Genomic DNA, 12,480 nt, shown 5'->3' on the forward strand with positions numbered 1-12,480 from the left:
AAAGGAAGCAGAAGGTGAAATGCCTTTTCTAAAGCATGAAATGATGTCAGCACACCCCGAGTTGAGCCAACTGCTGAGGCCAGGCTTTCTGGTAGGGCCCACTCCTGCTGACATTCACACATCTCCTGACACCCATGTCCATACCCCTTCCTGGCCTTCTTGCCAGTGCTTTGGCTCGCCTGTTTCCAGGGACTGAAGAAGAGCATATGGGTGGTGCACACAAGAGAAGTGTTCTTGGGGGCCTCTCAGCCACATCCATTGCCTAGCACCATCAGGACCGGGCACACAGGCAGCGTAAGCAACTAGGGCAACGGAACGCTTCCAAGTGACCGAGGAAGGGCTCTCAGGTATGTGTTGGGCGTGGGGGTAGACTAGGCAGGAAGGGGTGGCCTGGTTGTGAATGTGGGAAATCCTAGGCACTCTCTGCTCTTCCAAAACCTGGAACCAGCCCTGATGGAACAGATAACATCTTTTTCTATTTCATTGATAGAAGAAAGGTGTAGTTACTCTGGGGTCATAGTTGGAAAAGATCATGGGGACATTTAGTCTCCCTCCATGGGCCAGAGAGCACCACACCCAAGGCAGGATAATGAAGTGGATAGAAGAAACCCCTTTACTCATAACACAGTTCTCATCTGAAACCGTCCACATGGGAATTGGGGAGATCCCGTAACTCACACCTGTTACGTAGAGGAAGGACATCAGATCCAACCTGTGTGCTCAGTACCATAAGAGACAGGGCAGCCTCTGTCTGAAAGTGATGGGGTGAGGGAAGAGGCAGAGACAGGGAGGTCACTGGAGAGGCTTAGCATGTCTGAAGTGTGCTGAGGAACAGGGACTTGTGGCTTTCTAGAGAGAACTGTGGGAAAGCCAAGATGCATCATACATACCTGAGCTCTTCCAAACTCTCGCTGCTAGCCAGAGCTTCCACAAAACATTGTCCTCCTGTAGAGCTGATGCTGTTACGTGACAAGCTGAAAGGATTGCAGATGTTCAAGACATACATAGTAACAGACTACAGAAGATGCAGGGCATTAAAAGGGAGTTTCTGTATGTTGTGGAACAATTAAAAGGGGGTTGAATCAAAGATACTTTCAAGGGAAATGAGAAGCAGAGGTGATTGGCTTTTCTTTTTCATTGTATTTTAAACCTATTGCAAACCACTCTGAGCCTGTCCACAGAGAGGGGTGGTACATAAATGTAATAATAAATAATAATAAATAACCCAAATCTACAGTTTGTAGATTCTCAGTAGGGCGGAGGTAGGGACAAGAGACTCACTCGATTTGCTTCAAGTGCTTCAATTCTGGAACCACCATGGCTATTTTTTTTGCTCCAGCATCTTCAATCTTATTGTAGCTTAAACTTGAAAAGAAAAAAAGCAAAGCTCATTAAAGAAAACATTCAGGGAGTGATTTCCTAGTTTTTAATCTTTCCAAAGGGTTCCCCTATTTAGAGGCTTCCTTGTTCAGTGAGGCTTGACGAACCACAACAGTTTGTATTTTAGAAAAATCACGTTCCCTGAATTCTAGAATGTTTGGCCTTTAAGGAAAAGTTGAGTCAGGGAGGATGGATGCTGCAGAAGACCCTCACACAAGGGGAGAGCTAGATCTAAGGCTCCCTCCCACAAACATACCGTGTTTCCCCACCTTGGGCCCATTTGTAGCATGGAAAATGGTGCAGTGGTGAAGGCTTATACCTTCCTGCACTGTCGTCCCAGTCCCTATTGTGTCCCAGCACATCTGCTTTTTAAAGCCCATTGATACACTTCCTAATGTCACCTTCATTGGTTCTGAAGCAGAAACCCTTTTTCTAGTCCTGCTACACAGATAACTTTGTGACTCGAGCTGACCCTGCAAACATCTTACGACTCACTTAAAAATCACATCCCTTGCACTTGGATTCTGCTCTTGCTTTTCCTACCAGGACTTCAATCAGCTGGGCAGATTTTCTGCTTACAGTTGGAATGGGTCTTGTATACTAGACCTGATGGGCCTGTCCTTCCTGCTGCTTAGAGTTTTTAATGTGACTCAAAAACGTACAAGGGTGACCTCAGATCTGGCAGCAATGACCAGCTCCTTGGCCTCAGATGTTGTTTTAGGAAATACTATATGTGAGAGGTGATGAAATCATTACAATTCATGAACAATCTACAGAGGTCACCTCTCTAGCAAATGTTGGGGTCCGGCTACACTGGGCCTGGTGATGCAGATCTGGTTATGGCTCTGGGAACTGCACTAAGGACATGTTTGAATTTGGACTGTATGAAATCCAAAGAATTCCTCCCTCAGTAATGAATCGGGGATGTCCAGAGTGAATCTCAGGCGTGTGGCAGGAATTGGAAGGAGGCCCATCTTTTATTTGAGAAGCCAGTTTGTGCCCTTCTAGCAAAATTGCAGCACCTGAACCGATAAAACCGTGATTCATGTCAGTGGGGGAGAAAATAAGCAAAGAAGGTGTGCCTACTTGATTTCTTCCACGTGAATGGCATTCTTCAAGACTTCTGCAAGACGGGGACAGACTTCACTACCAAGACTGTTGTTGTTCAAACTGGAAAACAGCCATGAAATGACCAAACATTAGTATGCTGCTGGTGCTCCAGTGAGATAATATTTATTTATTTGTTCAGAATATTTTCATACCCACCCTTTCTCCTGCGCTACTGGTAGGTGACAACAGATGCAACAGAAAAATTAAAGAATTAAAGCACATAACTAAAAACAGTTTTAGGTGGGCCACCATGTTGGCCTGCAGCAGACTTGAGTACAGTTGCAATTTAAAAGCCAACAAGATTTTCAGGATATAAAGAAAGGATGCAACTCCCTTTGTCAGCTGCTAAGATCTGATGAAGATTTGACTCTACTAAGATTTAACTTTTGTATATTCATACCCTGGAAATCTTGTTGCTACTGGACTTGAACCTTGCTCATAATTAAAAACAGGCCATTAAAATGGTGTTCTAGGAGCTGATTTATTGTTCACTGATTCCCCCTGAAGACCACAGGCTAAAACCCAAAATGCAGCATTATAACTATGCTCATCATAATTTCAGCTTCAGAACAAACCTTGGAAAACATGCATACCGGTCAGATAATTGTTTGCCTGCTGATCTTGACCCTCCTCTCATAATAATATATATATATATTATTGCATTGGCTCTCTTGACAATGCCTGCTCTCCGCAGCTTCAGATGGGTCTGCTGGGGAGACATTTAAAGATCCCACAGGGGTCTTTCTTCATCAACCGAATAAAGCCCGAATCGCTTCGGGCTTCTCTGATTCGGCTTGTTTGAACTGATAGGATGTGCAATTTGGCACAGAGAAGCCCAAAACTCAAATCAGCATTGATTTGAGTATTTTCAGGCTTATCTGAGCAGAATTGCTCATCCCTAGGACAGAGTAGATTCTTCCCATCAAAAAAGGGGAGATTTCATTCTTAATGAGCAAAGAAACAAGATAGAGTGGTTCAGAACTAGAAAGATGAGCTAGACTGTTATTTTTTTTTCATATAATCCTTTCCCTAATTTTGAAGTAAACTTTTTCTTAGAAGTTAAAACACACAGGTCTGTGCTGCATTGTTCCACTGTGCTTAATTTCCTCTGTTACCTATCCAGCAATAGGTTGAGCAAGTCAAAGACATACGTACACAAGTCTTCTTAGGAGAGGCAGTGTGGAGAGTCTTGAAATCAGATTCAGAGCATTTCCGTCTTCAAGATTCAAAAAGCCAAGGCTAAGATATAAGCAGAGGATAGTACAGGGACAAGCATTCATCATGGCATATCTGAAAATCACTGCAAAGGGTCTCAATCTGTGCGAGAAATACCTTGGAGAAAGGGACATATGCTGAGGAAAATCCTTTCTTTAAACTTTCTAGGTCACAATGCCCCAGGTGAGATGCTGCAACTACCAGCAGTGTCCATTTTACATCTTCAACTACCATCAAGAGTGTGATCCTCGACTCCTCTTTATCTAAGGAGGCCCAGACCACAAGTGCTGCCCACCAAGCTTTCTACTTTCTCCTCCGGGTGCAGCAGCTGACGCCTTACCTGTTGACATCCAACCTGGCCACTGTGATCCATGCATCAGTCCTCTCCAGGTTAGACTACTGCAATTCGCTCTATGCAGGGTTACCCTTGTATCTGATCCAGAAACTTCAACTTGTCCAGAACATGGCCACCTGGCTCCTTACAGGAACCATGCAGAGAGCACATATTTGACCAGTACTCCTTCAGGTGCACCGGCTCCAGACTGAAGAATGAATCAGGTTCAAAGTTTGGTTCTTCCATAAAGGCCCTAAATGGTCTGGGACCTTCATATCTGCAGGACCACCTTCTCCACTATGACCCCCAAGGAAACTTAAGGTCAAGCACGCAAAATCTGCTCAAGATCCCTAGTCCCAGTGAAGTCAAACTGGCCTGAAAAGAACCAGGGTCTTTTCAGCCCTGGCACCAACCTAGTGGAATGCTTTGCCAAGCAAGTGCCCTGTGGAACCTGAAACAGTTCCTTGTGGCCTGTAAGAATGAAGTGTTCTGCTAGGCCCATGGTTGAGGCATAAATCAATAACTAGCCTCTGTACAAAAGTCAACAAACATCTATATGCCATCTAGACATTCTTAATAACAATGCATTGTACCTCCCTCCCTCCCTCCTACCATAGAGAAATCCAGAATTTTGGGCTGGTTTTAATGTGTGAATCGGACTGTTTTAAATGTTGAATGTTCATTAGTGATTATATAATTGACATGTTGTGAGCTGCCATGGCCCCTCAGGGAAGGGTGACGTAAATGGAACAATAAATAAACAAACAAACCACTTTCAAAGCATCTTGTGCTTTGAAAACCCTAGGTGGTCACCGTACTTCAGTGGTGGCTTGATAACACTTTCCACCCCCAAGACGTTAACAGGGTTCCCGTCATTAAAATCACCAGAGTCCCATATCGATCAAAAGGCAAACTAACTTTATGCTTTTCAAGTGAAGTTTTCCTTCCAGAGCATTCGCTAGATTATTCAAGCCCTCAATGCCAAGGTTGCATTTGGATATGCTAGGGAGAAAATACCATAGTAAGTTGTTGTCATGCTTAATGATGCAAAAAAGGAGAGAAAAGGGTAACCTGTAATTATATGATCAATGTAATTCTTTATCAATTGCACCAGTAATTATTACATGTTAAAAAGTTAATTACTTACTATTTTTAATAATAAAGTTCTCCACCTACTAGGAATTCATTGTCAACCCCCAATCTCATACCTCCCATCTCAGTATTTAATACACTACTGCTTGATTAATTCCATGCCAGAGGTTAGTCATCAGAGGAAGAAGAGGAGGAAGAAGAGGAAGAGGAAGGGGAAGAAGGAGGAGGAGGAGGAGGAGGAGGAGGAGAAAACCTGGTTCTCTAGAGCAGGGGGAGTCAACCTGTGGTCCTCCAGATGTCCATGGACTACAATTCCCATGAGCCCCTGCCAGCATTTGCTGGCAGGGGCTCATGGGAATTATAGTCCATGGACATCTGGAGGACCACAGGTTGACTCCCCCTGCTCTAGATTAGAGGTTGCCACTCTTAACCACTGCACCCTGATGGCAATCACACAACAGATATCAGACTTACCTGATGTCTTCAAGGGCACGGCACTGACACAATGCTTCAGCCAAGTGCTGAGTTCCAAAGGAAGATATCCTGCAACATGTCATTCTGTAAATTCAGAACCATAGCAGGATGAGAATACTCTTCAACGAGTCCTCCAAAAAGGGGGCTGACACAACTTTTAGCATTCTCAGGCTGGAACAATGGAAGTCGCTTTTTAAGAGGGCACAGGCTAGTTGTGTTTTTAATTATTGATTTAAACCCTTGTACGCCACCTCTTGTTTTATCAAGGAATACTTATAAGTAGCTTGTGATAAGCAGCATAATCGACATTATAATCTATGGTTCAATTTAGCAGTTTTTTATGGGATAAATCATGTCAATAAGAAATAAAGTGATATATTAGAGGGGCTGTTGCTCGGGGATGGAACAAAAACCATGAGAAAGCCCCACTTCCAAGCAAGCCCAATCATTTCGCTCAAGACAAGGACATGGTCAAAAAGAAAACGGTGGGCTGATCTTAGCATGTTTTAACTCTGGGACAAGAAATTCTTAGTGATCTGTCTGCTCGGGAACAGTCACAGAACACAAAATGTACCGTCCCTTTTTTGGCCTTGAGTATGATACAGATTTTGTATTATATTTTTAAGTACAGGACTGCTCACACATCACTCGGATGTCAAAAAGCACAACAGAAGAGTGTAAAATGGTGCCCATAGGTTTTGCAGCATCCCATAATCCTCAGTTATTTACATATAATTTGTACTCCTTTGTCGGCTTGAAACAATTTTCATAGAAAGAAATCCCAAATTTAGCAAATAACACTGTAAAAAACAGTCCTAATACTGAGCAAGAAACAAAGCAGTCCAAGAATAATCTGGGAAACCCCTGTTGCTTTGCCAGGACATATGATGCAAGAAACAAATACCCCCCAAATCTCTCCTTCCCTACAGGAAAGTTTCACTACTAGAGCTTTTCCTGGGATTAATTAATTTCTATCACCCACTGGTTGATCGCACTGGAAGAGGGAAGGAATAATACGTTTACAAATTGGTGGGGTTCTTTTTTTTTTTTTTGCAAGTATATACATTTTCATTATTATTCTCTGCTCCGCTGGTTTGCAACAGTGAAGGAGCATCGCAAACAAACCAGAAGGAAATGATTAAATAGCTATGAGGAAATGAGGATGAGAAACTTGCATTATTACCAACGGTCAGGAGGAAGTAATTTGGTCCCATTGGGTCACATGGGTTTTACTCTCCAGTAAACACACACAAGACCTGGCTGTGTGAGGAGGATCAATATTTAATTTTATGTGGGAAGCTCACCCTAGAGTTTTAGGGTGGCACAGTACTGTAGGTGTAATCTGGATTCTAGCTCATTGCTCATGAGTTACACGAAAGGAGCACCGGTGCTCTAAAACAATCTCTGAAATTCCTTTTCCTTGGGGGCGGTAGCAGGAGCTGGTAATCAGCATCTCTCTTAAGTATTACAGTCACCCACCAACAGCCTGATAGCTTTTAAATATTAATGCATCAAGCCACTTATTTTCAGATTTCAGATGGGAGCGACACTGAGTTACTCATTTTCAGCTCTGGAACAGTCTAGGTTCAAATTTCCCTAAAACAGAAGAGAAAGCTGTGCACGGGGAAACTTTGCATCAAAACAAGAGTTTGAATCCAACTAGCTTCTTCACAGGCAGAAGAGAAAGAAAAGGTCCTGCAGGAACACCCCAAAAAGTGTGCCACAAATCATGTGGGATAGAAGAGTTGGCAAAATGCAGAATCAGGTGATATTGGGCTGAAAAGCTGAGTGGATCCCACTGAACGGGAAATTGTTTTAACAGGAGGAAAGTGTATACACTTAGAGCCAAACTACAGGTTATTGAGAGAGATGGAACAACCCATGGCCTCAGATACCATAGAGAAGTTCACCATTGATTCAAGAGGGTGTCAGGTTACACTGTCAGCTAGAGGGTTGTGGGTGTTCTGCATAGTGCAGGGGGCTGGACTAGATGGCCCAGGAGGTCCCTTCCAACTCTATGATTCTATGAACACTGATGCGAGGTGGTAAGAGGCAATGTTGCCCCCACCTCTCATACCATTTCAAGCTCCAAACCAGTCATGAGGGGACTGTCTCAGCAATTTAAAATGCATGAAGGGGAGAAACGAGATTGCATGGTGGTTGCAGGATCGGGCCATCATGGCTATTTTTAAATGGGAAAAATCCTCCTTTAAAACAGCATCTTCAGCCATGGATTGTCCCATGCCTGTTCAGAACACGTCGCTTGGCTCTTGGGGGATCAAAATCCTGGAGGTTTTCAGAAACAATCATGCAGGTAAAAACTATCCAAAGCACAGAAGTACTAAGTATTATGTACGGCATACTCAAGCCTCTTCAGCGCTGGAAAATGCAACAGGGCACCGGAGATGCTGGCCGCCTCGCTGTCTGTGAACAGCACGTCAGACCACCTGCAATGACAGGAAAAAGGACGTCTTCAGCTGTGCTCATCTGGAAAACCCAGAAGTGATGAAACTGAAAGGAACTGAAAGGAACCCACCAGAATGTCCAGTTTAATCTAAGATGGGATTGAGGCATCACTGAGATCTGAGACATTACGAGAAATACAAGAGCAGGATGTACAGCACAGAAGGGCTTTTCAAAGTTTTGCCTGGCTGCTTTGAAACTCCGGGGTGAATCTCTAGGCAAAGGAGAGTTGGAGGGAAGGAAGAAAGAAAAGCAAAGACCACCTGCCCAGGAAGGCCCTTTTTCAACCAAAAACCAGAGGAAACATCTCCACCACCACCTACTACCCAGGACTGCACCCCTGAATTGAGCCCCTACATGGCGTCCCATTAACATTATTAACACAGAGAGAGAGAGGTAAATTCCACCAAGGATCTCCAACATTACATGTAGTTTGTTCCTCGGAGAACTAGAAATGTTGCTCTCCCCCAAAGTAGGGTTTCTGTGCCTTTAAGAACTTCATAATGAGCAGAAAATCAGCCCATAAAGTTTTCCTGACATGCATAAACCAGTGCGTGTTAAGGGTCATGCTTGTGGCAGAGCATCTGCTTTGCGTGCATGACGTGCCCCTATTCAATTCCTGGGATCTCCTGTTAGAAGGATCAAGTAGGTGGCAATGTGAACCACATCAGCCTAAGATCCTGGAGAGCTACTGCCGGTCAGAGTAGACAATGTTGCATTTGAAAGATCGTCTAACTCAGCAGAAAGCAGCTTCTTGCGTGCTCGTGTTTGCCTGCTGAACTTTCTTCCCTGCCTAACAACACAAGAGCTCTTTTGGAAAACAAAGTGAGCCGGGAACATTACAGAGAAGCAGCCTTCCTGCCCACATCCAACCCATGCAGGGAGATGAGTTCTTTACTTCTTTTCATGTGGCAACATCAGAGAGGGGAGGGGGAAACTTACTTTAATGCACAGAGTTGATGGCATTTCTCAAAGAGCTTTTGCAGGAAGGGCACTCCCTTGGCTTCTAGCTCACACTGATGCAGCCTGTAGGTTCCAGACAAACAAATGCACACAAAGAAAAGCTGCTTAGAACGGATGTTGCTTGTACACAACGGCTAATAACTCTCCTAGTGGATACTTATAAGATGACACTTGATGATGCCCCTTCCAACACTTTGGTGGAAGGCTGGCAACATTTCAGATGGCCTTTCTGTCCACACATGCTGAGCAGCATGCACAAGCGATATGGCTCATTCCCTATGTGAATGCCTCCCATGTTTGTTTCTGCACAATACATCAAGTTGTTCAAGGCAGAGGAGCAGACAAGGGTATTGTTGAGGGTCAGCAATTCTCCTTAAAGCTCAATAGGGAGTCCTGGCTGAGAATATTGGAATCTCCAAGATCTGCAGTGTGCATGATTGAACAGAATATGAAGAATGTCCTGCAGGGGGCATTGGAGGAGATGTATATTTAGCATAGTTAACTTGGGAACTTCCTGGTATTTTTCATAGAATCTCCTCTGAGTCTTGACTGATTCACTTGGAGACTTCCTGCTCCTTTGAGCACACTTCCTCTGTGCTCACCTTTACCACAGAAGAACGACTGCGGACAACAGTTGGACAGGACTTTCCTTTCGACACGAAATTGTTTCTCTTCACAACAGAACTATTATATTCTTTCAAATAGCCTGGTGCTTTGTTCTTCTTTGCAATTTTAAATTGTCAACGCATTCATTATCTCCAACTCCACGCAGACCTCAGCTCCCCCACTATGAGCCTTGCTATCCATAAACTTGTGCACCAGAGCAAACATCTCCAGATGACTAGGGCTACCTAAATATATTCTCTGTGGCCACCACTCCCTACCTGCTAGACAAGGTGAGCCCCCGGTCCTTCTCCTGAGCTGGGAACTAGCAAAGGAGGGCAGAGGACAACCGTGGTCCTTCTCCTGAGCTGGGAACTAGCAAAGGAGGGCAGAGGACAACCGTGGTCCTTCTCCTGAGCTGGAAACTAGCAAAGGAGGGCAGAGGACAGTCCCTGCCAAGATGCTACACTTCTGGGGACTTCCTATTCCTTCAAACCACAATAAGACAAAGCCTCAGTGTTTTTCACCTGAGACTGATGGGGTCCACTCATTGTGGGATCAGAGAAAAGGCTGAGTAAACAGAAAAGCCTGCAACATTCAAAAATGAGCAACCATCCTCAGGAACACAGCACTGGCTCTCTAATCTCACCTGCTAACCACAGACTCCACTTTCTCCACCGGTTGAGGAAATTCCTGTTCCACTACAAAGAGAGATGCATCTCTCCTTAGCCTGGTGAAAAAAGCAAGGGCATTATTTTGACCCGCCCTATATATAATATTTCACAGAAGCTATAAATATATAATGCATCTGATCTAAGCATGGACTGTAGGTTATACGCTGAGCACCATTTCTCAAAAGATCTCTCTTTAAAATTTTATGCAGTTCTTTTAAGAGTTCCCTGTGTGGTTTGTTACAAGCTGCAACTTTTTTTTGTGCATAGCAGGCCGAGCAAAGTCCTTAAAGCCTGGGCAAACACATGCATTAGTTTACTTTGGAAAATCATCCTAATCATTTCCAGATAGAAACACAGAGTTCACTGGGGGCTGCAAGAGTGCCGTTAAGTTTTTGAGGAAGTGGGACTTCAGATGCAATTCTTTTTCCTCCTCCTCCTCCTCCTCCTCCTCCTGCCCCCATACGCTTTTGTTTCATACTGTAGTAACAGCACCCCTGACCAGCCCAGGTCACGCAGCTGGCTGCATTTGGAGGAGCAGGGAATCAAACCTGGCTTGCCAGATTAGGAGCTGCCCCTTAAACCTTGCAAAAGTTCAGTAAATGTTCAGGGACTAGAAACCAGGCCAAGTTTATGATGAATTTTGGGTTGTGAACTAGTTTGTGCCTAGCCACATGAACCATAGAGTTTTCTCACCCATAATTTAAGAAAAAAAGTGATCCCATACATTTATGCTATGGAAAGCCACTATGTGAGACTTTTCATCTGGACTGCAGCTTCTACATTCATTCCTCCATGGAAGATCCTTCCAGTCTGCCTAATAATTATAAGGGAAGGATTTGTAACAATAGCTGCATCGACAGCAGGCTTTTTCCTGAAACCTGGGGTTTCTTCACAGCCCTGAAAGGGTTTCCCAAATAGGTGGGAGTTGTGAAGCATTTATCAGGTGATATGACTATATATGGCCATGTTGACCCTCCCTCCCCAAAATGGCCAATGATAGGCCTGGAGGGGGTGGGAAAGGGAGGAGCCTCGGGTGGGCGTGTCCACAGCTCTGCTTCCCAACCATATTCTGCACAATTGGGCTACTTCTGGGGTTTCTGGAACCCTGAAGAATGTTTCAGGGGTTTCTCGATGGTTAAAAAGTTCAGAAAGGCAGATTTAGGGATTGATCTGAGAGCCTGTATGGAATATGTGCTTGAACAAAAGTAAAACAAAAAAGATATTTGGATAGTACAGCTTCTGGATTCTTTCCCCCAACTCCTTTGGGAGTCCTGCACTCGAATGTAACAGGAAAAAGACATCAAACTCTGAAGTTCTATTTACGTGACTTCTGTAATGTTTCCTTGGACTTCAACAGCCAACTTCAGAAGGCCAACGAGACTCTCATTCTTCACCCACGGCTCTTCTATGCTGCGATGAAAGCGTAAACAGTCTTTCTTTGACTTTAAAATATTTTTTTCCCCCACACACGAAGCTTCAATTGTATTTTTTTGTTTTGAAACCACACTCTTATTAACGTAAAACCAACATACGCTGCAAGGACTACCCCACTTCCTTTTCAAATTCTGCCCCGCCCTAGCAACCAGCAGCAAATGTAGACTCGCTCACATTAATGCTCTTCTCAGGGCACACAGCATCCTGGGCCCAACTTGCTAACCACAGATGCCTTTGGAACAAAAGCTATGTCTCATTTTCAGGCAGGCTGCAGGTATCTGTATGCAATTCATTCACCACAAACTGGGACCAAACCGTTGACTTTCATGAGGCTGCATCAGTGCAAAAGGCATCCATGACTCAAACAACTGGACAGATTTTATGAAATGCATCTAATCCCTCCTAAACACAATTTAGCTACCCAGGCTGTCACCTGAGATTAAAGACTTCTGTGACTGGGGAGGGGGGGGGGGAACAGACAAAATTCTGCAATGCATAAATTAAGCACATCAAATATATGTGCACGACGAACACATAGTTTTTGTTTGCAAAAATTTTATCATGCATCTTTTATTCTGGTTTTGCTAGTCACAGGGGGCAAGGGCAAGGGGGTGGAACCCCCCTCCCCAAACAAGTAAAATGCTATACAGCTTCGGAGACAGCAGCAGACCAGAAGAGACTTCAAGAGGCCACCTATATAATTGGATGTGGATTAGGTACAAAGGAAAACGTTGCCAC

The 12,480-nt window shown here is 44.2% G+C and overlaps 1 protein-coding gene across 6 annotated transcripts in view; it reads right to left on the minus strand.

Moving 5' to 3' along the window:
• NLRC5 (NLR family CARD domain containing 5) overlaps window positions 1-12,480 on the minus strand; it is a 66,280-nt gene that overhangs the window by 8,305 nt on the left and 45,495 nt on the right. For 5 of the 6 annotated variants that reach the window (XR_013226653.1, XM_077310695.1, XM_077310692.1 and 2 more), the window contains exons 32-41: window positions 11,632-11,718; window positions 10,284-10,364; window positions 9,011-9,094; window positions 7,969-8,052; window positions 5,606-5,689; window positions 4,958-5,041; window positions 3,646-3,729; window positions 2,467-2,550; window positions 1,282-1,365; window positions 891-974 (exon numbers count right to left, since the gene is read on the minus strand). Coding sequence is in view for 5 of the 6 variants with exons in the window: in XM_077310695.1 (XP_077166810.1) it covers window positions 891-974; window positions 1,282-1,365; window positions 2,467-2,550; window positions 3,646-3,729; window positions 4,958-5,041; window positions 5,606-5,689; window positions 7,969-8,052; window positions 9,011-9,094; window positions 10,284-10,364; window positions 11,632-11,718 (840 nt within the window). In the remaining variant the exon portion in view is untranslated. Of the gene's footprint in view, window positions 1-5; window positions 752-890; window positions 975-1,281; window positions 1,366-2,466; window positions 2,551-3,645; window positions 3,730-4,957; window positions 5,042-5,605; window positions 5,690-7,968; window positions 8,053-9,010; window positions 9,095-10,283; window positions 10,365-11,631; window positions 11,719-12,480 lie in introns of those variants that run through there. The other variant, XM_077310696.1, reaches the window with a different exon arrangement.

The sequence above is a fragment of the Paroedura picta genome, chromosome 14, assembly GCF_049243985.1.
Source record: "Paroedura picta isolate Pp20150507F chromosome 14, Ppicta_v3.0, whole genome shotgun sequence".
In the NCBI taxonomy this organism is placed as follows: domain Eukaryota; kingdom Metazoa; phylum Chordata; class Lepidosauria; order Squamata; family Gekkonidae; genus Paroedura; species Paroedura picta.